The sequence below is a fragment of the Lampetra fluviatilis genome, chromosome 1 (assembly GCF_964198595.1).
Source record: "Lampetra fluviatilis chromosome 1, kcLamFluv1.1, whole genome shotgun sequence".
NCBI classification, from domain to species: Eukaryota; Metazoa; Chordata; class Hyperoartia; order Petromyzontiformes; family Petromyzontidae; genus Lampetra; species Lampetra fluviatilis.
The window spans coordinates 37142381-37165136 of NC_136275.1; the positions used below are offsets into that span (position 1 = coordinate 37142381).

At 46.4% G+C, this 22756-nt stretch overlaps 1 protein-coding gene across 4 annotated transcripts in view; it reads left to right on the forward strand.

The window, feature by feature from the left end:
• LOC144935211 (mitochondrial Rho GTPase 1-like) overlaps window positions 1-22756 on the forward strand; it is a 38154-nt gene extending 15398 nt beyond the window's left edge. For 2 of the 4 annotated variants that reach the window (XM_078861725.1, XM_078861745.1), the window contains 4 exons: window positions 3621-3743; window positions 6363-6571; window positions 19623-19731; window positions 22651-22754. In XM_078861725.1, the coding sequence (XP_078717851.1) occupies window positions 3621-3743; window positions 6363-6571; window positions 19623-19731; window positions 22651-22737 (528 nt within the window). In that variant the 3' untranslated portion in view covers window positions 22738-22754. Of the gene's footprint in view, window positions 1-3620; window positions 3744-6362; window positions 6572-19622; window positions 19732-22650 lie in introns of all 4 variants that reach the window. The other 2 variants (XM_078861735.1, XM_078861754.1) reach the window with 2 other exon arrangements.

Here is a 22756-nt window from a genome sequence, read left to right on the forward strand (position 1 = left end):
AGTGTGCCAACGGCACGTGACGCACGTGCTGCAGGATCTTCAGAGAGGAACCCGGAGTCATGCATCGGTCAAGCCTGTGTGGATCGCAGCACCTAGAGCCACGTCATGCCTCATATCCTCGGCATTCACTCCCATTTGGAACAGCTGGTAACCTGGAATTCAATTATCGACGAGACCAACGTACAAAAAATGTGATTTTGGGAGATAAAATGCACAGAGAAAGATGTTGATGGTTGGATTTTAGGGTGCTGGATGCAGGTAGATGAGAGGAGCCATGTGGATTAGAGAACATCAGTACATTAAAGCCATTCTAACTGTTAAAAAGTTAGTTGGCATAGGATTTTGGCCGATGGTTCAGAAAACTGTAACAAGAGATGGGCAGCCAATCTATCATTAATCTTGAATGGAACGCATCCGAGAGGACGTTCACTGAGGTTATGGAGAGGTAAAACGCGCTCATTTGCAGATGCCAGGGAGATTGTTACATCGCTGGATTGTGAGAGAGATGGCCTGAGGAGGCGTTCTTCGCTCATTGGATTAATCGTGGCTTATGGTGGTGACGAATGGATACAAAAAATGGCACGTGGCAGTAGCAGCCGAGTTTGAACGTGCCTCGCACTGTAAAGTTCCCCAAGACCAGAGTCAATGATCATTGTGTGTATTGAGCACTCCACTATTCCCATTCACTGCAGATCGACTTGTTCGTTTCTGTATAAACCGAGGAAAAGTTTTTGGAAAAAAAACATTGACTGTTGGGACATAATAACCACTGATGCCATTACCGCACTGACAACGTGCCTGGCTGGACTCGTTTAAATTATGAAAAAAAAACGTCAGTTCGCACACGTCTGATGGCTCACTCGTGTAACCGGCTTGTCTGCCTTTAGACGGAGAGGGAGATTTGTGTGTAATGGGTGGGCGCGGTGCCACTTGGAGAGAGAGATAAATGATGTAGCAAAGCCGGAAAAAGGGGTAGATCTTGCACTCATCGCTGAGCCAGTTCATACTGGCTTGCTTGGCCTCGGCCCAACAGGAGTAGCTTCAGCAGTAGCTGAGTCATTTCTGCTGGGCTTTAGCAAAGCGTGCCATCTGTTGAAAAGCGCGGATGTTAAAGACCATCAGTCATCGGTTGGATGACTGTGATGGTCTTTAATCAAAATATGCCACATTTGAAAAAAATGCACACTTTAATGAGCAGCATTTTCATTGTACTTTTGAATGCTGGGCTTTCGTGAGAAATAGATGGTGAATGCTTAGATGTGGGGACATTTAAAAAAAATTGGATTTAATAAATACTTGATTTTAAGCTTTCGTGACTGCAGGAATCCATACTCTTAGGTTCTTTCGGTAAAGTCACTTAGGTATAAAATAAAATAAATCACGACATTTCGATACAGCAGTTCTCCTGCTGTATCTGTTCCACCTCATGACGGTCGCTTGTGTTGCGATCGAAACGTCGTGATTTATTTGATTTTGTACCTACGTGACTTTACCGAAAGAACCAAAGAGTATTAAGAAATACTTTAAAACAATGGGATGGTGCGGTGGTACTGAAGCTGTGCTGTGATCCCGGCAACCTAAGTTGGATTCTCGACCACGGTCAAGATCGGTGGCGAGTAATAGCCGAGCCGGTTGTTTTCACTTTATTTTGACTCGCGTGGTGAAGTATGCTCAAACAACCCCCGCATGACCGAAAGGCTGCAGAGAGGCCTTCATCCAGCAGTGCTCTTGTAGATCACACGATGAAAACATTTTGACAAGAGTATCTTTACATAAGACACAGTTTTATCTGTCTCTTTACTTCTAATACATGACATTGAGCCTTTATTTTTACTGGAATATGTTGACGAACTGGATATGTACTATTTTAAGATATGCACTGCTGAGCTCACACAATAGACAACACCTTCGGAATTCTAAATATATCTGTCTAAAATACACACTTTATCTTGCCTCACTTCACGTTTTTTGCATTTTACGCGTGTAGGGAGGTATTTAACGTGTAATAACATGCCTTTAGATAAGGTTATGGTATTCAACATCTCGCGCTCATAACTCTTAAATGCTGGCGCCAATGTTTTACGTGGGTGAAATTTGCACCAGTTCACCGGTGTCGCATGCTAAAACCCACTGTGTGCATCATGTGAAAAGAGCAGTATGGAAGGGGGCACGGTTTCCGAGACCGGCATTGGAGTGATCTCCATGTGTCCGGCAGCCAAGGGGGAGACCTAAGGGCAGATTGTGGTCTACTGTGAGGGCAGATCGGGGAGGTTCCGTGTCTGCGGTGCAGCAGCTGCGGGATCTGGCTAGAGGGTAGAGAGCGTTGGCGAGGTGTGGTGGCATCAACGGCTTTGGCCACGATGCCATCTTGTTCTTGAAATGAGCAGGAGAGAAACAAGCTTGAGAGATCAAAAACACGCAAACCAAACAAACACGGTTCCTGTAAATGCTTAGTAGTGGGCAGCTCGTCAGTAGCATTAAAATCTCTACCAATAGACAAACAGCTGTTACGAAGTTTAGGGCCTCACTTGGCTGGCAGTTGTCAAACATACGTGTCATTCGAACCCAGGGGATTATTTCAAGTCCTGATTAAAGGCAGGACTTGGCCGACAATCTAACCACTGCTATTGTTTGCAGTGGCGGTGACAGCCCTCTGCGGTATGACGGTTTTGTAACTCCCCGGGCAAGTCGGGACGAAACTGGCCTCGAAACATAAACCATGTCATCATCGAGCGTTTAGCAAGCGTCATCCCATCAAGCTGTGCTCTTGCTTTTGTGGGTATCGGTATAAAATTGTTCCAGCTGAATTTATAAAAAGCTTAGTTTTATCCAGGGAGCACAGTTGCCTACGTCACACAGTTCTGCTCATACTTATTTTTATTTTGAGCCAGCAGATTGGGGGGGGGGGGGTCTAAAAGGGAATTAAAATCTGTTTGCTGCGCCGTGGTGATGAAATGTCACCCGCGCATCGTCTCTATCGTTTGATGGATTTAGTGAACATATCCGTCACTAGGCGCCGAGAACAACTCAAGGGCATTGCTTTGCATTGCTCTACGAGGAAGGCGGCGCACACGGTAGATTAGATTAGCGCGAGAGATTAGCCAGGTTTTTAAACAACTATGTTTGTTTTTACTTTAACACGTTTGGTTGCAAAATGTACGTGTGGAAAAATACTATCGTGTTCATGGACTTCACTTCCCCGTCATGGCACAATGTGGTTTGACCCCCTCCCCCGTGGAGAAAATGCATGAATAGCTCAATTTAAATCTGCCAACTACTCAGTGACTCTTTGTTGAATGTTATACACATGTAATGTGTACTTGATTGGAAAGCCTTGTCCCTCTGCAGCATGCTCGCGTTTTACAAAAATAACTCGCGAGTATATTTATAGAAATGTAACGAATTTTATCTTCTTACCTCCTCCGCCCCCGCGCACACAAACAACCGCATACTCGCACACACTTGTCATGCAATCCCACAATCCAAACGAATGCCCTTCACTGCCCCTTTCACCTCTACCCTACGATTCCCCTGCCACTCACTCCAAACCCCCTCTACCCCCTCTCACCCCCCCCCCCCTTCCCTGGATGCAATAAAATTCTGAAAATATTGCCGTGAAGCTGCATGAGATCGATACGGAGTCCGATCTGCTGACCTCAGCCGACACGGCGTGCGATGTGGCCTGCCTCCTGTACGACGCACACAACCCCAAGTCCTTCGAGTACTGCGCGACCGTCTTCAAGGTAGGGTGCTCATTCGCTTCACTCCCGTTGCCAGTTTTTGCCGTTGCGCCATGTTGTACGAACCGGGAATGCCTTTCCTGAACAAGCTCCCAGCTTGTCGAGCGAAATGTCGGACATTTTTGCCGAACAAAACTCGGTGCAAACAAATTGCGGAGAGTTTGTTCTTTGTGTTGGATGTCTTGATTGACCTTTTTAGTGGTGCCTCTGGCAGATTTTTTTTCCAGTTCTCATGGTGAAGGCATTTTTCCTTCAGCGTTTCCAGTTTTTTCCCCTCTAAATATTCTCGACGCCATACAGCCATCCAGTGTTTTGGAGGTCTCAAGCTCATATCCCTTCAATAACGCCTTGGCAGCAATTGCTATTAGGCGATTAATGACGCAAAAAGCCCACGCATGGCAATGACTCGGATTGCCGATCAGTTGACCCCTTTGGAGAATTGGCCATAAAAGAAACTTCAACATAAACTCGACCCTTAGATTCGTCTCGGCACAAATAGAACATAGCCACGGCCTTAATGTCAACCTGACACTTGCCAATTATATATGTGCATAGCTGTTTGGAAATGCTTGGCTTGCACGTTGCCAAGCCCTAATTACAATGAGGTGTCCTTCAGGGCACATGTAGATGAGGCTGTGTTTGTGTGTGTCTGTACGTATGTGTGTGTACGTATTTGTGCATGTGTGCGTGTTCCCTTGCCCTTGAGCCAACCAGCATGCCTGGTGACTTATTGCTGATATGACGTTGGTTGTCCTGATGCAGCAGTGGCAAACAGCGTGGGGAATGTTGATAAAAAGGACCTCCCTGTTGTGGTGTTTGTCAGTGACATCTCTCACTTACTGTGCCTTTGTTAAAATATAGCTGGGGCTATAATATAGCTTGTTTGGACTTTACTTGGTGTCATAAAATTGCCTCCTTGTATGATCCAGGTATTTGTGTAAGGCTCATGAATAAGTCAAAGGTGATGAATTAACAAGAACCCCTGCCACGATGTTGGGTGGTAATGTCTCCATACTCGAGAGTTTGGGGGGGGTGGGTGGGGACAAAACTGGAGTGTCTGGCACCGCTCACACTGTACGCCCTTGTGCATCTCCTCCAGAACTTCATTGTCATCTCTTCATCCCCGCTGCTTACGCGTGTCGTGTAACCTCCGACATTGTGTTAAACAATGAATGAGTCACCTTCGGTCTCGGACAATGCAATGTGTGGTCAGCCTAACTTGTTTTGAGATGGGAACTCATTGAAATATTTGTAAAAGAAAATAATTGGAGCTTTGTAGTGAAGGGGCATTGTTAACCCAAGTCACGATTGCCTTTTATTTATGTTAATTGACAGACCAATCCTATATCCATGCACAGCAAATAACTCGTTTGTATCTCAACATAAAATAAGTAGATTGCACAACCTATTGGCCGCACAGCCTTCTGGGAGTGCATCTTTTCAGCTGCATTGGTTCAATACAAGCAAATGCTGGACTGGTTTTGACATCACCGTCTCATCAGCAGTTAGACCTGCTTGAACCAATACTGATGAACTGCCTGATGTTTCTTACCTGTGAATGACGATGAAACCCATCATGAAAATGATAAGTGCAGGCTGGAATATGTGAAGAGCACTGTGCTGTTGTGTATTTGCAAAAAAGACAGTACTTCCTGTAGAAGTGCATTGTGGTCCTCTTGTCTTGTTTAAAACTTCTACCCATTATAGCAAAGGACCCTTAATGTAAGAAATTGGTCCTAGTTTGATGGAAAGCTGTACAACGCAACACAAAGTAATCATTAAGTGCCATTGTGGAGAATGCTAACAAAATTAATATTGCCTCCTTCCCATATTTGTTTCCACATGAAACAATTTGAAGTATCCATGCACGTGTGACCTGGGACTTAGGAAGGCTTTTCAGCATGTGGCATGTTTAGTTGCACATGTGGCATATGTTATTTTCAAACAACGAATGCTTTTTTAAAAGCAACAGCTGAGAGCCAGAGGGGTGCATTGAAAGCTGCGGCTGTGTCCATGTGCGTCTCTTTGCGGCTTTGTCGTTTGGTTTGCCGAATGTCGACCTTTGTTTTCGATCTGCGAGTTAACTCGCACTTGCGGGTCTGTATGTTGTTTCTAAAGTTTTTTACAATTTGGAACGCTGTTTTTCACTTTCAAATGTATGGGTGAAATTTTTTACAGACTGCAGCAAAGGCTGTTGCTGTATTTTTGTCCCACAGCCTTGTAAAAGAAATCTCTTAGTGCATTCTTACCCATCTGTAATTATAGCATATATGATAATAAAATGTTATTTTTTTTACAGAATACCAGAAGTTAGAAAACAATACGATGTTGTTTTTTTGTTATTGGAGTCATTTAACTTGTTCACGTGTATTTTGAAATGTCATTAACTTAACCAGGAAAGCTTCACAATCTAAAGACCCCCTCAGAGGAGGGTCCGGCAATAAGGGGTGTTTGGCCTGTTCCTGCGAAATGAACGTTTTGCAGTTTGTACTATACACGCTTTGCAAAGCGGCCGGTTCGCCTGAGACCCGAGGTCTCGGGTGGCGCCGCCTGTCCTGCCTCCACTTAACGACGCTCGTGTTTCCGCCACCGTCCCCGAACTGTGCCCGCGCGCCGGAGCAGCAGCACTTTGCGGAGCGACGCGTGCCGTGCCTGGTGTTGGCCAACAAGGCGGACCTGCGCGACTCGCTCTCGGGCGCCTCCTTCCTGCAGAGCCCCGCCGAGTTCTGCCGCAAGCACCGGCTGCCGCCGCCGCTGTCCTTTACGTGCAGCACGGGCAACAGCCCCGCCAGAGACATCTTCATCAAGCTCGCCACGCTCGCCGCTTACCCGTGCGTACCACCCGTGCTCGTCGCTCCGCGATCGCCCTCGGGGTTGATTTTTTTTGTCTCGTTCTAATGTTGTTTGCCATTTATTCATGAGAATGCACTCACCCTTGCTGCTCGGTAAGCAATGTCCGCCGCACCCCTGATGTCAGCACCTGTCAAAGCCCACAATGAGTTAGTGGGCTGTAGCCTTTGTAATCGACTTGATCTTAGATGAGTTCTTGGCACGGTGCGTCAACATCGGCACTGGGGAGACAAGGGTGGCCGGGCGTGGTGCGAACCACACCACCCTCTGGCACGCCTAGCCGGCTTTCATAAGATGCTCGCTCACAGCACTTGTTTTTTGTTTTCTTATTTTTGATCGGCATCTATGGGACTATGTTGTGCGCAACAGAGGGCAGTGCTGAAAAATCAGTTGCTGCACTGTACTGTGCTCGCTATTCTCCTACGTCAACGCTGTCCGCCTTCACCAACGCACACTGGCCAGCATTGTGAACAAATAGCCCTCACGAGCCGCATGGCCTGGGAAGGCCTTCATCCAGCAGTGGATTGACAAATAAGGCTGCACGTGTATCTACGTATACATACTGTTTAAAGGCGACCACATCTCGACGCTGTGCAGAAATAAATAGCGGGCATATTTTTTTTCTAGAGAGATGCAGGATTTCATTGGCAGAGGGAAAAAGGTCTTGTTTTATTGGTTACATGTAGATCGATACACAGGTGACCTTTATAACATGGTTATAACCCATTGAAAGGTCGATTTTTCAAAGTAAGGAGATGACGGCATTTTCATTTGGAACTCCCATGGCGAGCAGTTTGTAGCCTTGTGTTAAAGAATGACCCCGGAAGATGATTTCATACTGCTACTTCTGAATTTAATAGAACCCTCTCCCATGCTGTGGTTTCAAAAGAGTGCTCATTGCATATCGGTCATGAGTAAAATTCAGTGAAACACTAAACTTGCAAAAACTCGATTTTATGCAATTCCATTCACACACGGCATGACAGCGCTTTGCATAAACTATCTCAGCCCTTAGCATCTATAACTTTAAAACACATCTATAAATAACAACGTTTATATCTTGGGGTGTTTCTTGGTGTGTTTGTTGGCATCCAAATGACCCGGGTTGAAACAACTCCCAACTCGTGACGACCACTTTTAATCACAGGTGGCTGAATCCGAGATTTCAGTTGTGCTGATTATTTATGACTCCTGTCATGAAATGATTATTATTTTTCGTGAAATAGCTTAATAAGGCTGTTAACTGTTTTTATATTTGGTGGTGGAAGGTGAAGTCATTTTGAGTCCAACAGGTGATTATGCGGTGAAGCAGTGGTGTAATCTTCATTGACTTTAACAGTGAAATATGGTCAAACAACGCCCACTCCCAACGTGGAGTGGTGAGGCCTTCATCCAGGAGTGGCTTGCCAAATGGCTACATATTATTATTTTCTTGGTTCTTTCGGTAAAGTCACGTAGAATGGAAATAATAAAATAATAAAAATATAACATAATAAAATAATTCTCACGACGTTTCGGCCACAAGGCAGGCAGTCGTCCTCAGGTGAAGAACAGGTCTGTCGAGAAGACAGAGTCTGTCTTACCGAAAGAACCAAGAAGTCACGAAAGCTTTAAATCGAAAAATATTATTATTTGTTAGCTACGAGATGGTTTAGAAAGTCTGCCTTCTGATGGCAATCCTTTTCTTAAACAAGCAGCCTTAGTCATCTCATTTGTATGTGCACCCTGCACTCAGTCATCACTCGGGTCAGCACTGATAGAAGATGCGTAAACCAGCTTATCATAATACTCCATTGTATGAGATGTTGACCAACTCCCAGATGGCAAGATAGCATTCTTGGAGCCTTTGTTTTGTAAGAGGTGGGTGCTTGCGCCAGGCAATGCGGTGTTGTCTGCAGTGGTTGCAGAGTTGCTGGTCTTGGGGGCTTTGTGGTGCCCACGTGAACGTGGTTGTGCAAGCAGCGCCTGGCTGCATGTCCTGGAAATATTACACAGAGGCAATAAGCCTCTGTGTAAATGAGCCTCCGTGTAAAACGTGGGACCTGTCCCGTTTTAACGCGTGACATTCGACGTCTCCCAGAGAAACTCGGCACGGGATGAGATGTGCAGTGCCTTTGCCCGAGCATAGCTCGTGGTAATGGATGACGCACTTGTCGTAAGCCAGACGAAAACAATAAATGTCAACGTATGTTTTCCAAAACTTGATAATAATAACAATTTACACTTATTTATAAGGCGTCTTCCACTAATAAGTTGTTGGTAAGATGCGATTATCACTGAAATAAATCCAAATTGGCAGCTTCATTTTCCCTTCATGGACAGCCATATGACCTCAGGATATTAAGTGTCCTGAAGATGAATTTGCATGCCGAATTTAACACAAGACCTTGACATGTCAATGCCACATTAGAAACCATGGATATACAGGGCTAAGAACGAAGCCTATGACCCGAGCATCAAGAATGCACCCTGATCTCGTTGGATGTCAGATCCTGAGAAGATTTGAGCCTGATTAGTGCTTGGATGCTTGACCACCATGTATAGCAAGGGCTTTGTTGTGGGCCACTATCTATTGTTGTCCTGCTGTTATATTCCTATGTCTATGCTCCCCACTTCCAACGTGGATTGACCAGCGAATTGGAAGTATGGCGGAGGCCCTGGTTTAGCAGTGGATTTTCTCAGGGCTGTACAAGTATTGCACATCCATCCCACATGGATATAGTTATTGAAAGAGGGGACTCATTCATTGGACTGGCTTGCACCAGTTTTCCAACACGGTGCTTCACATTGCGTGAACTTGTGTGTGTATGTTTGTGTACTTACACAGTCAAAGGCTTTCATGTTGAGTTTACATTTCAGTCCAGAGGGGTGACTGTTTATTAATCTGAAATGTCCACAAAACGACTCCAGGAAGGTCCAGTCATCCATGTCACTCAGGACAGATAAAAACCAGTTGTTAACAGCAGATAGAGCAGCATTATTGTAAAATAAATAATAAATGACACAAAGGGGTTGGATTTTTGTTAGGGCCCAACAGGATTTATTCTCCCTTTTCCGGTTTTGTATCAGCACTTCTTGTCTTTATTTGTACTGTGTCCAGTAGCATCTTTGTCGTTGAGGGTGATTGTGGCATTGTTTTTGAGTACCTGGTTCGCTTAATCAATGTATCCGTTCATGGCAGAGTAGGGTAAAAAAAAGTGTACATTAGTCGTTTTTCACATTTATAAACATGCGTTTAAGTAGTCCTCTGCTTACGATGGAGATGCGTTACGACGACCCCATCGTCAGTCAAAAATATCGTAAGTCGAAGATGGCCTAGCCTACCCAGGAGTCTTAAAGAATGGTGATAATTTAGCAAAACAGAGCAATTTACAGTACCGTACTGTATAAACTATATACTATATGTATTTAGTAATTACAATACTGTATTGCACAGTAAAATGTTAAGAAAAAAAAGGTCAATTCTTAGCCTACCTATATGAACTGCAATTTAATAGAAAGTTTTTTCAGGAAACATTCCTATCTGCATCACACAAGGCGGGAGATGCGTACATCCCGGCAGCTTCCCAACGTACAGTATCGTACCTCGTACGCTGCTGCGTTTGCCTGCCGTGCAAAATTTCAAATATTTTACAATTTTGTCGTATCGCTATCGCCATCGTAAGATCGAAATATCGTAAGTCGGACCATCGTAACTCGGGGTCTATCTGTATTTGGGTGCTATACATTTCCATATGATAAGCCACTTCGTTGAGCGATTAATTGTGGCCAGGTCGCTTCAGAAAAAGAGCTATGTAGCTCAGTGGGCCCTTACATGGTAGAATAAAATTAGTTTAGTTAAATAGAATGTGATAACATGTAGGTGTTGTCGGGAAGTTGATGTTGTGATGGCTGGGACACGTGTGCAGGGTGGAGGAGGGCAGGTTATTGAGCAACGAAGGGAAAGAACTGAAGCCAGATTGTGGAATACTGTAAGAGCAGCCCTTGGAGATGGTGAATGTTTAACAACTGGTGGATCTTAACAGAAGAATGGAAGACGTGGTGAGGTGTGCTGGCATCAGCATAAGTGGCTGTGTTCACCTGTTGACCTTGATTGTATCTGTGTGTGTAGGGGTAGTAATAGTGGCGGTATTCTATGGGTGTGGTGGTGCTAATGGTGGCATTGTACCTGCGTGTTTCTAGTAGTTATGCCACCCTGTGCTGCTTGATATCTGCCAGCGCTGTGCTCTGCAGCTGCTATTGAGGCCTTCTCTCGGGCTCTCTCCAGATATTCTACTCCACATCTGCGACTCTGGGAAGATCCTAAATGGAGATGGTGACGTACTGCGCTGACATGTTAAGAAGAAATGTTTAGACTTTTTCCGCAATTTTATCTCGATTACGTTATCGGCGTTGCATCAAGAGACGAGGAATCCATACGTAGCTCTCACAGTGTAGTACAACCCCATTTATAAGAGACTAGCCCATGGAAGTGGTTATCATAGAGCTACTTTCGAAGATAACCATACAGTAGTGACATCTGGTCACCACAGTAGGGGGCAGCATTTAATCACCCACCCTACCACAGAGTAATGTTTTATCACATAAGAGTAAAAACCGATATTCTTAATCATCAGCGCTGTAATTTAGCCAAATTGAGTGGGGAACCAAACTTAGTAAGACGAGGTTTGTTTAAGAGTCATTGGCAACCAGGCTGAAATCCATGAATTCTCTACAAGTTGGGAAGCCAGATTAATTACGGTTGGCTGTCTGGTTTGCGAATGTAGGATCACAACGGTGCCAGCCCAGCGATCTGAACTCTTAGCCATCCGACCTCCCTACGTACACTTGTAGCTTTTAAATAAGGCTCATTCGCCCCGTGCGATTTGTTGCCTCTGTTTGTCTTTTTACATTGCTGCCAGCCATCAGCCCTTGCTTTGCTTGCTTGCTCAACGAATGCTTTACAAAACGTCGTCTTACCCAGTGCTGACTGATTTAGGCAATGCTCACTCAAGTATCCTTTATTGCTAAAGGTGTATGCCAAACAATGGAGTTGGTTGTTTGTGTCGGTGTGTTTTTTCACTCCTGCAGACCAGTTTGGCCACTGCTTCACTCTGTGTTTAGATTTTTCCTTTTGCACGCACAAGTGAAAATCTTTAGCTTTTGTTCTTCAGCAGCCTGCTCAGACTTGTTTGTTGGGGTGAGGTTTTGGGTTGAGGCTGGGGGTATGCCAGAGAAGCTTCAGATGTGGGGCTGGGTGGGGGGTGCTAAAGCCGCCTTGGTGTGCCCATTACGAGTTGAGTCGTACTGCCCACAGTAGCCATTCAAGTTTGTGTTGCGGTCAAATCAGGTGGCTTGCGACACAGATTTGCAGTAGGTTGCGTTCGAGTTGAAAAGTCACCTGGTGGAGTAATTACATTCGCTTTGCTTGTTAAATGATAGCTTTTTTATAATTGTTGTTTTGTGCTTCGTTAATCCACTGCTGGATCAAGGTCTCCCCCACACCGTTGTGGGTCATGGGGATTGTTTGAACATGCATTACCCCCCACTGGTTCGGGCAGCTTTGTGAAGGAGGAAGCGCATATACTGTCGGAGCCTTGTAGGGTACAGTGAAAGGGGTTCCTTTAGATTCACCTCCACATAAAATATTTCCCCTCCTCCCAACAAGTCATGGGGTTGTTGGCCATGCAGGTCACCAAAGGGGAGAGTGCCATGACCAGGTACAGATATCACGACAGCCGCTGATGGTAGCAGTGACTGTGACTCCAACTCTGTTCATCATTTTTTTTCTGACTTTGAAATAAAAACCATTGCACGTGTGTGTGCCTGCCACTGGTAGTCCATTCAGGTGCCTTGAAGCAGAGCAGGGGCATGCAGGTGGCTGTTTGTTAAATGGAAGCCATGCATTATTGATGAACCTTTAATGTGGTTATTCAGCCTAATTAATAATTTGCGAAAGGGGTTTGGACGCAGCACATCATAGGGCATTGCGTCACAGCCAGTGGCCACGGAAGGGGAACAATTTGGGCAGGTGTAGCAGGTGTGGCTTTTCAAGTCGTGCACGTTTGTCTGTGCGTGACTTCAGATTGCCGAACGGGGCTATGATACTCCCAGGAGGGTAATATCACACAACAAACCTGCGTGGCTCACTAGTTTTGAGGCAGGCACTTGATTACAATCATCTTGGAATTCACGTGCAGCATTCACTTACGGTAGTGGCCTATTACCGACATCGCCCGGTATACGTTTGATATACTCGTACCTCGGAAGCTAAGCAGCGATGAACCTGGATAGTTGCTTGGATGGGCCTTCCCAATGCATTAAACAGATGTTAGAGGCTGTGGCTGGGTTACATTGTGGGCAGCAAAGGGCAGTGCAGTAAAATCCATTGTTGTAGGTTTAATATGTAGGCGTACGCGACCAATATCATCCATAATATAGTTTTTTTGGGTTAGATCGCGTAATTATTCATATGCATTGTTGTACTTTACATCTATGCTTCCCACACTGACCTGTGGGGAAATCCTTAATTCAGCAGTGGATTGGCAAAACGGTTGTTGTATATGTTCCCTTCATACTGGGTACATGCGTTTAGAGTATTTGGCTGTTATACATTTCCACATACTGGGCTATCATTTGTGGCCAAGTCGCTTCTGAAAAATAGATATACAGCTCAGTGGGCCTTACATGGTAAAATAAAAATAGTTAAGTTTTTAAGTTAGTAATGGTTAACCCAGGGGTCGTCGGCAACCAAAATTAGAAGAGCCATTTGTTTTTTTTGGTAAAAAAGCTCACTCTTTAAAGAGCCGCAATGCATGTGATTACGAGACGGTGGTCCTGAATAAACAATGTCACGAAGCAGCCCTTAAAGAGCCGCATGCAGCTCCGGAGCCACAGGTTGCGGACCCCTGGGTCAGGCGGACATAACGCATTGTCCTGTAATCCATTTTAAAGGGTGAAGCTTTTTCAAAGGTCCAGTGGAACCCTGGGGGAACACCTAACCGAGCTCAAGCACACACTCCCAACGTCACTGGCTTCAGCTTTGTGGCCGACGGTTGCACACGGTGGCGGCGCAATGTCGCAGAGAGGAGAACTGCTAGTCTTTGGCCGACGTCATCGGGCGATCGTGGGCGGGCGACGTGTTGCTGCCCTTTCAGCAGGTCTCAGCCCGAGGTCACTCTCAAGAGGCTGTGTCCAAGATGGTGGTGGGGGGGTGGTTGGCGGTGGGGGGGGTGCAAGGGGGTAGATCCCATATTTTGTAAACCGCAGCGGGAGAGCAAATGAGATACAATGTCACCTGCACGTTTGGGTTGTAATTCTCCTTGCGGCTACGCGGGTGTGTGTGTGTACGTAAGCGCCCACCAACTCTGCAGCAGTCGTTGTCCGGCCGGTCTTTCAAGTTGAAGCAGCGCGTGTTGATGGATGGCAGATTTATTGCTGTTGAAGGGCAAGTGCGTCGTTCCAATATTGAAGAACAATTGAAGTGAAGTTCCGAGCATCTCGGTTTCAGGGTTGGGGCGTTTGGTTTTGGGCTATTTTAGGAAATCGCATGTCCGTGCAACAAGCGCCTGCGGTGCTCGCGGCCACACAGTGCAGTGATCTCATTTCAGTTGATCCTAATGGCAGGTTTCGGTTTAACCAGGGCTTTGTGTTGTTGTCTTTCATTGAGGTGGTTTTTTTATGATGGAGGGGGGGTGTACTCTACTCTATCGTGAGATAATTCTTCCTCGGGCATAATTCACGGGGAGTTTCTACCAGCTCCTGGTTGAGTTCAACCGAGAGCACACACACAAGCACACAAAAGCTCTGATTTTAAATGTCAAAGAAATGTGTGTAGGTGCTGGGATTTATTGTGTTCCTGTCTGCTTGGCTGAGTCTTCATCCAGCAGTGGATTGATCTTGGCCGATGATGCTGCGTAGGTTTTCACGGTTGAGCTGTACAGCTCTGCAATGTGCTTTCAGTCCGTAAAACATGTGGTACAACTCGACAACACATCTGACATGTGATCCATTAGTTTATACCATTCTACAGACATGTGACTTATGACGATGATGATATGACGCCTATTTTGCTGCGTCTATAAATAACTTATTTTCGCCCACCTACTTTGGCTGTCATGTCACGTTGCTTCTCAAACTCATTGCCTACTCTTGCTGGCTTTGGCACGCACAGACCTTGTCGGTACGGCCAACAGCAAGGCAGGAGGAGTTAAGGACGTGAAGGAGTCTGTCGCATGAAAACGAGCAGCTGACTGGGCCATGTAGCTTGTAGCCATTGCGTTTCTTCTGAGCAAGTCCTCGGAAGACTTTCTCTTATCACCATTCTCGAGCCAGGCGTAAAAGCTTCCTGTAAACCCACCACTGAGCCAGCCGTCGCTTGCACACCTTCGTACATTGCAATGTTTCGCGTAGTATACTGGTACTTGAAAATGTTTGACTGTGTGTGTGTGTCCGTAAGAGGCTTTTTTTATTTTCCGAGTGCCGTGGGTGGGGGGGGAGTGTGGTTCTTCTTATGAGTTCTGCCAAGTGAAAAGAAATACGGGGGGAGGGGGGGGAGGGTGTTGCTTAAACCGGTTTAAGACGTCGCACCACTTTGAACTGATGACATCTCCTTTGTGTCGAAGTGTGAGCAGTCATTTGAATGACAACATCAAGTGTGCGGGTGCTGCGAGTCAGGACTGGTCGTTCACAAGCTGTTTATGCTCGGGCAAAATCACATTTGCATGTAGTATTGAGAGCGAACATTTTGGCATGACGACCTCGTTAAATATACTGAATCTCCCATTCAGTAGATACATTTCACAAGTAAAATACCGATGAATCTCATTAAGACCATAGCAAGTGTTAGATACAAAAAACATTGTGCCATTGCAACATGTAAATAGCAGGTTGGCTGCATAAACGGACTGCGTCTTGTTGTAAAATAGGACTAAGTCCCGTGTTTTGGAAATGTCTTGCAATTGTGTAAATTTCAGCTTAGCTTAATAATCACTCCTGTCAGTATTTGCCTGGCCCGGTTACAGTGAATAAATACGGGGGGAGGAGGACCCTCCTCTTGGAAAGGTAAAGGGTGAGTTTCGGCTTAGGTGTGTTGATGTTATTGTGGGAGGGGAAACCCCCCGGACACATTGCTGCATCCTGATAGAACCTGTGAGGCCTCCGCAGCAGTGTGTCGCTATGCTGCTTGAACAAACCTAGACACTTCTTTCATGTCACGTTGCTCGCACCACACTCTTAGCTACACATTGATCTCTACTCCGACTTCCACCACCCTCAACCTGTAACGTGCATGGTTTGCATGCGCCCTGATGCAAGGAATGAAATGGGGGCCCCGACCAGTCCCAATTTTTCCGTCCCTCCCTCCCTCCGCCGCCCCCTTTGTAGGCCTGCGCCTGGGTACCTCCAGCCCCATGGGGCCTGGTGCAGTTCCATTACACGTAGCCTACACACTCTACAGACACTCCGCTTCCCCCTATCCCTATTTGGCTTTAAAAGAAATGGGTCAAGTTTGAAGCCAATTTTAATTGTTTAACCAGGTGAGAAAGCAAGAGACCAAGTTAGTCTCAGTTTTTGCAAAAGTTACTTGGGTCACCCAAATGATTAAAGCAAAAAAAAAACTACTGTCAAGATAAAGAATGTAGCAGAAGTAAATCAAACCAAAGGGGACTTGTAAGTTGACATTCAACTGTGTGTTTAGTGACGGGGTTGACCAGGCGGGTCGTCTATAATGCCGTGTGGGCATACGAGCGCTCGCCTTAGCCTGTGCCATCTGAAACGGGACGGGGTGTGGTCGGCCTTTCACAGCTGCTGCTCGGCGACTTGTGGGCCATCACTGACAATCCATCTCACGGCTGGGCCTCAAGACGACGCGTGCTTTCCACTTCGTTGGCGACTGAAGCTTTCGATGGCTCCCCGCCGCCGCGTGTATTTTTAACTTCACGTGACTCTGCACCCGTGCGGCCAGTGTCACCGCGCCCGTGCGGCTGCCGCAGTTGCAGCGTCTCGGGTTTTTGTTTTTTTCCCCGCCTGCTTGGGCTGATCCTCACCTTTCCTCTGTCCCCTCCTTGTGCACTCAGCAGGTGCTGCGTCAGTAACATCAATAAGTCATTGTGGGGTCGTATTTTCGTGTCGCCGCGCTTGGTGTGCAAAACAACAACAGCAGTCACTGATGTCAGTGCAAAGGGTGACTTTGCCCGTCAGTCGGGGATTGGTTCATTAAATCAATTTTGCAAGCGCTTGGCGGCATTGGGCTCGGCACATCATGACCATCAATATGCCAGAATGCCTCAACCAGGAGTTTGAGTTCTCAGTACTTTCCAGCGTGTTGGTAGACCGGGAGGTGGCACGTGACTGGTTGCAACAGCGATGTAGAGAGGGGTATGTTGGATGTGGTATGCCCAGGTGTGGAAATATTTTCCGGAGCTCAGCCCCAGACAACTTGGGGTTGAAATTAAGGCCGGTCTGTAATCAAATCTACCTCGATGCACCCAATCTCGTGAGAGCTCAGAAGTTAAGCAGGGGGTTGAGTCTGGAACGTGCTTCGATGGGTGACCACTATGCACAAATAGGTTGTTGTAGGCTCCAGGGCTGCATATGGCAGTGCAGCAACATACAACGCTGTACTCCATTTCTATGTTGTCGCGTCTGCTGCCCGCTTTCAGTCTGCCCTTGACCGTCGTGGTGAAGTACTCTTAAATAACCCCTGTAACCTAAACGGAGTGATGAGGCCATCATCCAGCAGTGGATTGGCACAAGGGGCTGTACACGTACACATGATGTGAGTGTTTGGCTTAAACTGTTTTTTTTCTTATAGCCACACACCAAAACACACGGCAGAAATGAAGTTTTTCAAGCGGCATTTACAACGTACACAGAGGCCTGCATTCATTTCAATGTTTAATAAAATGCAATATTACGTGAGTGCTGTATGAATATGGGTACTCATCCTAATCCCGTGAATGAGGTCAGCGTGACTAATTACCCGTTTTTGAAACCTCTTGAATGTAACTTACATTACCAGTTACACAACAAACAAACAATCAGCTTCAGCATATGTAATTTCATTTAAAACCAAGTTGATGAATGACCTTTTATTCATTTTTATCAAAGGTGACATGTTGTGGAGTGGTGGCGTAGTGGTCAGGTCACTGTGCTTAATAACCCCAGCCACCTGAGTTTCAATCCTGGCCACGACTAATGCAACTGCCGAGCGATACCTGAACCTGGCCTGGTACGTGCCGCCCAATTCACAGTGGGTGTTAAATACCCCGTGATGTCATTTGAAGAAAGTGTCATTTCAGGGTCCAAACGCCTGAAATGTTTTTAATCACTCGCAAAATACTTAATTGGGAAACGCATGGCAACCATTGCCCCCCCTGTACTTTGAAAATGTGCAGGGCTCTCCTGGATTTTTGTCTCGAGACTCAGGAAGTCCCAAATCATAGCACTATTTCCCTTACCTCCGATTAGGATGGTTGGCTACGTACGGTGCGAAACAAGTTCTACATACATACATACTAACCCACACCAACTCATGTGGTGAAGTGTGTGATCAAATAACCCCCCTATGATGGAGACCTGCACCAGCAGTGGATTGACAGGCTGGATATTGTTATGATTTTAATTCACATCTTAATCCATCACTTTTCCAAACTATCATGTGGGTGTCTACGTTTTCAGCGATGCATTCCATGAATGTCCGACGTGTGCGTGCCCCCTCTCAGACGGGGGTTGTTTATTCCGTTGTCATTCAATAAAATTTGTCTTTTATCTTTCCAACCTTCTGCCATTCCTCTCCAATACGCTGAACCCCACGCAACGTAATGTAACAAGGCGATGTCGGCAAACCCACCGTAGAGAGTAACAATGCTTTTGGTCAATGCTTTGATTGACGTGCGGTCCCCTGGTTCCTGTGTAATTCTGCTGACTCGTGCTCAATGGCTGCCCGCTGGAGCGCCGTCTTGTAAGGTCGGTCGGTCCCTGTGTGTTCCCCCGCTTAGTTATTTATTATGTGGGTAAATTATTTATTTAGCTAAACCCTCTTGAGAACGACAACTGCGTCCAGCTGATATCCCTACGTCTAAAAATCATTGCACGCGATTGCATAGGGTTCTACTGGGCCCCTCGGTGCTAAAATATTTAATGAAGTGTGAAATTACATTTACAGTCAGCTCTTGATTATATTATGCAGTGTAATGGGGGAGGGGATTAGTGGCCTGGATTAAAAAAAAATTGGATCGTGCAAAACATTTATTAGACTAAAGCACGTGTATCTTGCTTTTATTGATTTCCTATGTCGCGTGGGTGTAGAGCATGTCCTCTCTTTATGTTGTTTCTTAAAGTGATTGGTTTACTTGGGCTACGTGTTTATAGTTGAATGGGTAGCGGGGTCACTCAAGGAGCAACTAATAATTAAACCGGGTGCACTTGAAGGTATTTTTACTTCTCCGAGGAAGGTGAAAAAAAATAACCATATAATCCACGCTTGAATAATCAAGAGTTCACTCCAATAGCATGGCGCACCTGATTCATTAACCTTCTTAAAGTCACAGTTGTTGAGCGCAGGCCCAAAACGCCAAGCGACCAGCAGCAGCAAACATCTCGACTAAAGGTGTAATAGGTAGGGGATGAGGTCACGAGGTCAAAGGCATCGAGCTGTCGGGCTTCAACATGTTGGTGCTGCATTGAAAACCAGCACGAGCCTGCCCTGGCAGACTAGATTCCTAATTCTTCCACCCATATGGAGTAGGGTCAACTAGACTGTTTTGTCAACCATGCTGTGTCCCAACTACCATAATTATGGTCACAACACACTCACTTGCCCACTCACCCACTCACTCACTCGCCACACTGCAGGTTACAACACTTCTCTTTCTGCTTCTTCCCTCGCACTTCTCCGCTCGGAAACATCATCTTATTAAGTTTTTACAACTTTGCCCGATTAAAGAAACATTTTAACGCTTTGATTCCCGCCCCCCTGTCCAACCCCCCCCCCCTTCCCAACACCCCCTTCCCAACCCCCCCTCCCTTCCTACCCCCACCCACCCCCCACAGACACCTGAACGATCCTGACCTCAAGAGCTCTTCGTTCTGGCTGCGCGTGAGCTTGGGCGCCACCATCATCACCGTGCTGGGCATCACGATCTACAAGGCACTGACGCGGGTGCGGTGATGCCCCCCAGCCTTCACGCGAGTGAGGGGGGGGGGGTGCCCTCGTCTGTTTTCCTGGCGAGCGAATTCCAACAAACCCTCCACCGGCTGGGAAGCTGGCCGACCGCCCGATTGGCCAGCCAGTCGGCTGGCCTAGCACGCATGCCACAGCAGACACACACATGACGTTGCAGTCCACAGCCAAGACTCGAAAACAAATGTTGCGCTTGCACAGGTTGGTTTGGTGTGATCGCACAGACACAAAACATTAGTCCTGTGAAGAAAGCTTAAGGAAAAGGGGCTTATTCATGCAATGATTCAACTCCGTCGCGATTTGATGAATGGTCGCGAATCAGGGTTGTGGCTCGTTTAACGACTCGATTATTTAATTTTTGCCGCTTATGAATGTCGAGCCTCGAGTGCAAGGGTGTCCCAGCTTTTGTGCATTTAGGGCTGGATTGACTGACATTGCTGAGGGCTGTAGGCCACAGACATAAACTAAACAAACACAAACATGGAGATCAGATAGAGAAGTATTCACGGGAGATGTGAGGAAGATGGGAGAGATTTATTTGTTCAGGAGAGATAGGGAAAGGATTTGTATTCATTAGAAGGGAGGTATGCCTTCATGAGTGGTAGAATATAGATATATATTCAGGGAGATATATGAGAGATGTACTCTGAATAGATTTGAGATAGGAAAAGAGATGCCTTCAGAGAAGATGTGAGAATAGAAAGGAGAGAGATTGGAGAGGAATATATTGATACTTATGTTTTCACTCCCCATGACCAGACCCGCAACCATCCACCACCCCATAGCCACAGATCCAACATGCTGACAAAGACAGTTCACTTAATTATTTCTCAAAAGGTTTCTAGTACTAGTTTCACGTTAAGGCCACAGCAAGCCATGTTAAATGACCGATTTTAGCCCGTGGGCTATAGTTTGGACAACCGTGCTTTGGTGGCTGCTCGGGTCATGTGAACCAATCCCGCACAACTTGTACCAGTAGTAAACAAACGATTCTTAAGCACACGATTCTACACACGTGTCGCGAGCCTAAGAATCGATTGCTTTCGATCAAGAGATGCATCGTGACATGCATACACAACGGGAGGTAGTTTAAAGAAAAACGAACACGGGCTTGTTGTCAAGTTTGTAACGCACGCAGTAATAAACATAAAATAAGTACGGCTGAGCGTCGCCAATGGCGACTTCAGAGGTCGGACTTAATCAAGACCTTTGTGTAGTTCTTGTCAACAGGATCCAGTTGGACTCTGATCCAAAGCAGTTAAGTTCTCTCCAGGTCTGATGTGAACCGATGCTCTGGTGTAAACACAGATATCTGCATGCAGCAGACACTCCCATTGCTGTCCCAAGCCCTGCCCAAGCCCAGGTCAGGATCACCCGGCAGTCTTATTTGTCTGTTGCGCACAAAAACATTACCCCGGTGTTCACAACTCCGCTGAAGGGATCGGCGTTTTTTGTTTTCGAATGCGAGAAACGTGCATTCACTTTAGCCGAGTGCAGCCTGAATACAACACAAGGTGCACAACGCACGGACGATCCTCAGCCATATTTAAGTCGGTGAAGGTACCCCTCCGCGAACTGGATTACCCGCGTAAATGTAGGCAGACTAAATCCTGAGTGCTAAAATTTCATGAATATCGCCCCCCACCCCCCCGGGAACCGGCCGCTTGCTAATCTCGCAAACACTTTAACAATAACACGCCATGCAAACCGGTCACGATGGATGGACCCCTATTAGTTTGTGGTGGTGGGGAGCGGGTGGGTAAAGCTGAGGATTTTTTTTGCAAGGTTAATATGCATGTTATCATCAGTCCTCTTAACACACCTGTCCGGCAGTAATCAAATAATTTTCCCATCGTTTATTTTATGCCGAGCGCATGGGCGTGCGAATTTTACAATGTCTCTTAAAAAAAAAAACACTGCCCTCCAATTTCTGTATAATGTTCTATTAGTCCCAGGTGCCGTAATGGGATGTCTGTACATATTGAGTGTACTTGTATAGATTTTCCAGGATCTATGGCATTCAGTTACCTATACCACTTTTTTTTGTTCCACTGTACAACCGAGCCATGTCTGAGCCGGCCCCAGCACGTGCCAGGTTTTTCTACAGCAGCACACAAGCCGGACCGCTGACGTTAACACACGATGAACGAGTCGAGCGGTGTGCATATGTGACGTGGCGATGCTGTGTTCCAGTAATTTACAAACTGATGTCACACGCAGTAAATTAAATGATTGACACCCCCCCTGGCCAGGCTTGGCCCTCGAGCCAGATGCAGATGGGAGCCAGATTGAGAACGAGTTGTGAGGTCAGCTTCATGGCTTGGCCCCTGGGTTCGGCGTGGCAAGTCGCCCAATGGAAACTACCTGTACCGTGAAGGCCCCCCTCGCTGGCACGGCTCGGATGGGCCAGTGGAAATAGGTATATTGGAGGAGCGAAGCAATCTGTACGGCGCGCAGCCATTGAAAGGGAGCGCGAGGTGCTAACATGTGCGCTAGGTTTTAAAGAGAAATTCTTATTTTCCCATACGTGTGGCTTTTTCTATGCTTAGAATTCTCACCATTTGAAGATGGAATGCTGGGGTTGGCGGGCGGGGGGGGCATATTTGATTGCTTTTAAATCAAATGTGGAAACCTTGAGAATGTTTGCTGTAATTTCACGTCGCTCTCTCGCGCCTTCTGTCTGTACATAACAAACGTTCTCCTGGTCACAGCCACCGGACGCTGTTAAGTTGCTGTGAATCGTCTCACCTCGAGCAGTTCTGAAATTGCACCTTTGTGAATGTAGGCCGTTTATTTATGCAGATCGCTGGTATTGACTTGGGCTTGATTTTGTCTTTCCCTCTTCTCGTTTATTTGGCGAACGCTGTCTTGATTACGCCCCCCCTGTCGCGCGAGCAGCCCACCGCACACCCGGGTGAGACGTGCCCTGCGATGTCTCGAAGAAGTGAGCAAAAATACAAAAAACGTCTCTTCTTTTGTTCGTGACTCCCGTCTATTTTATTCA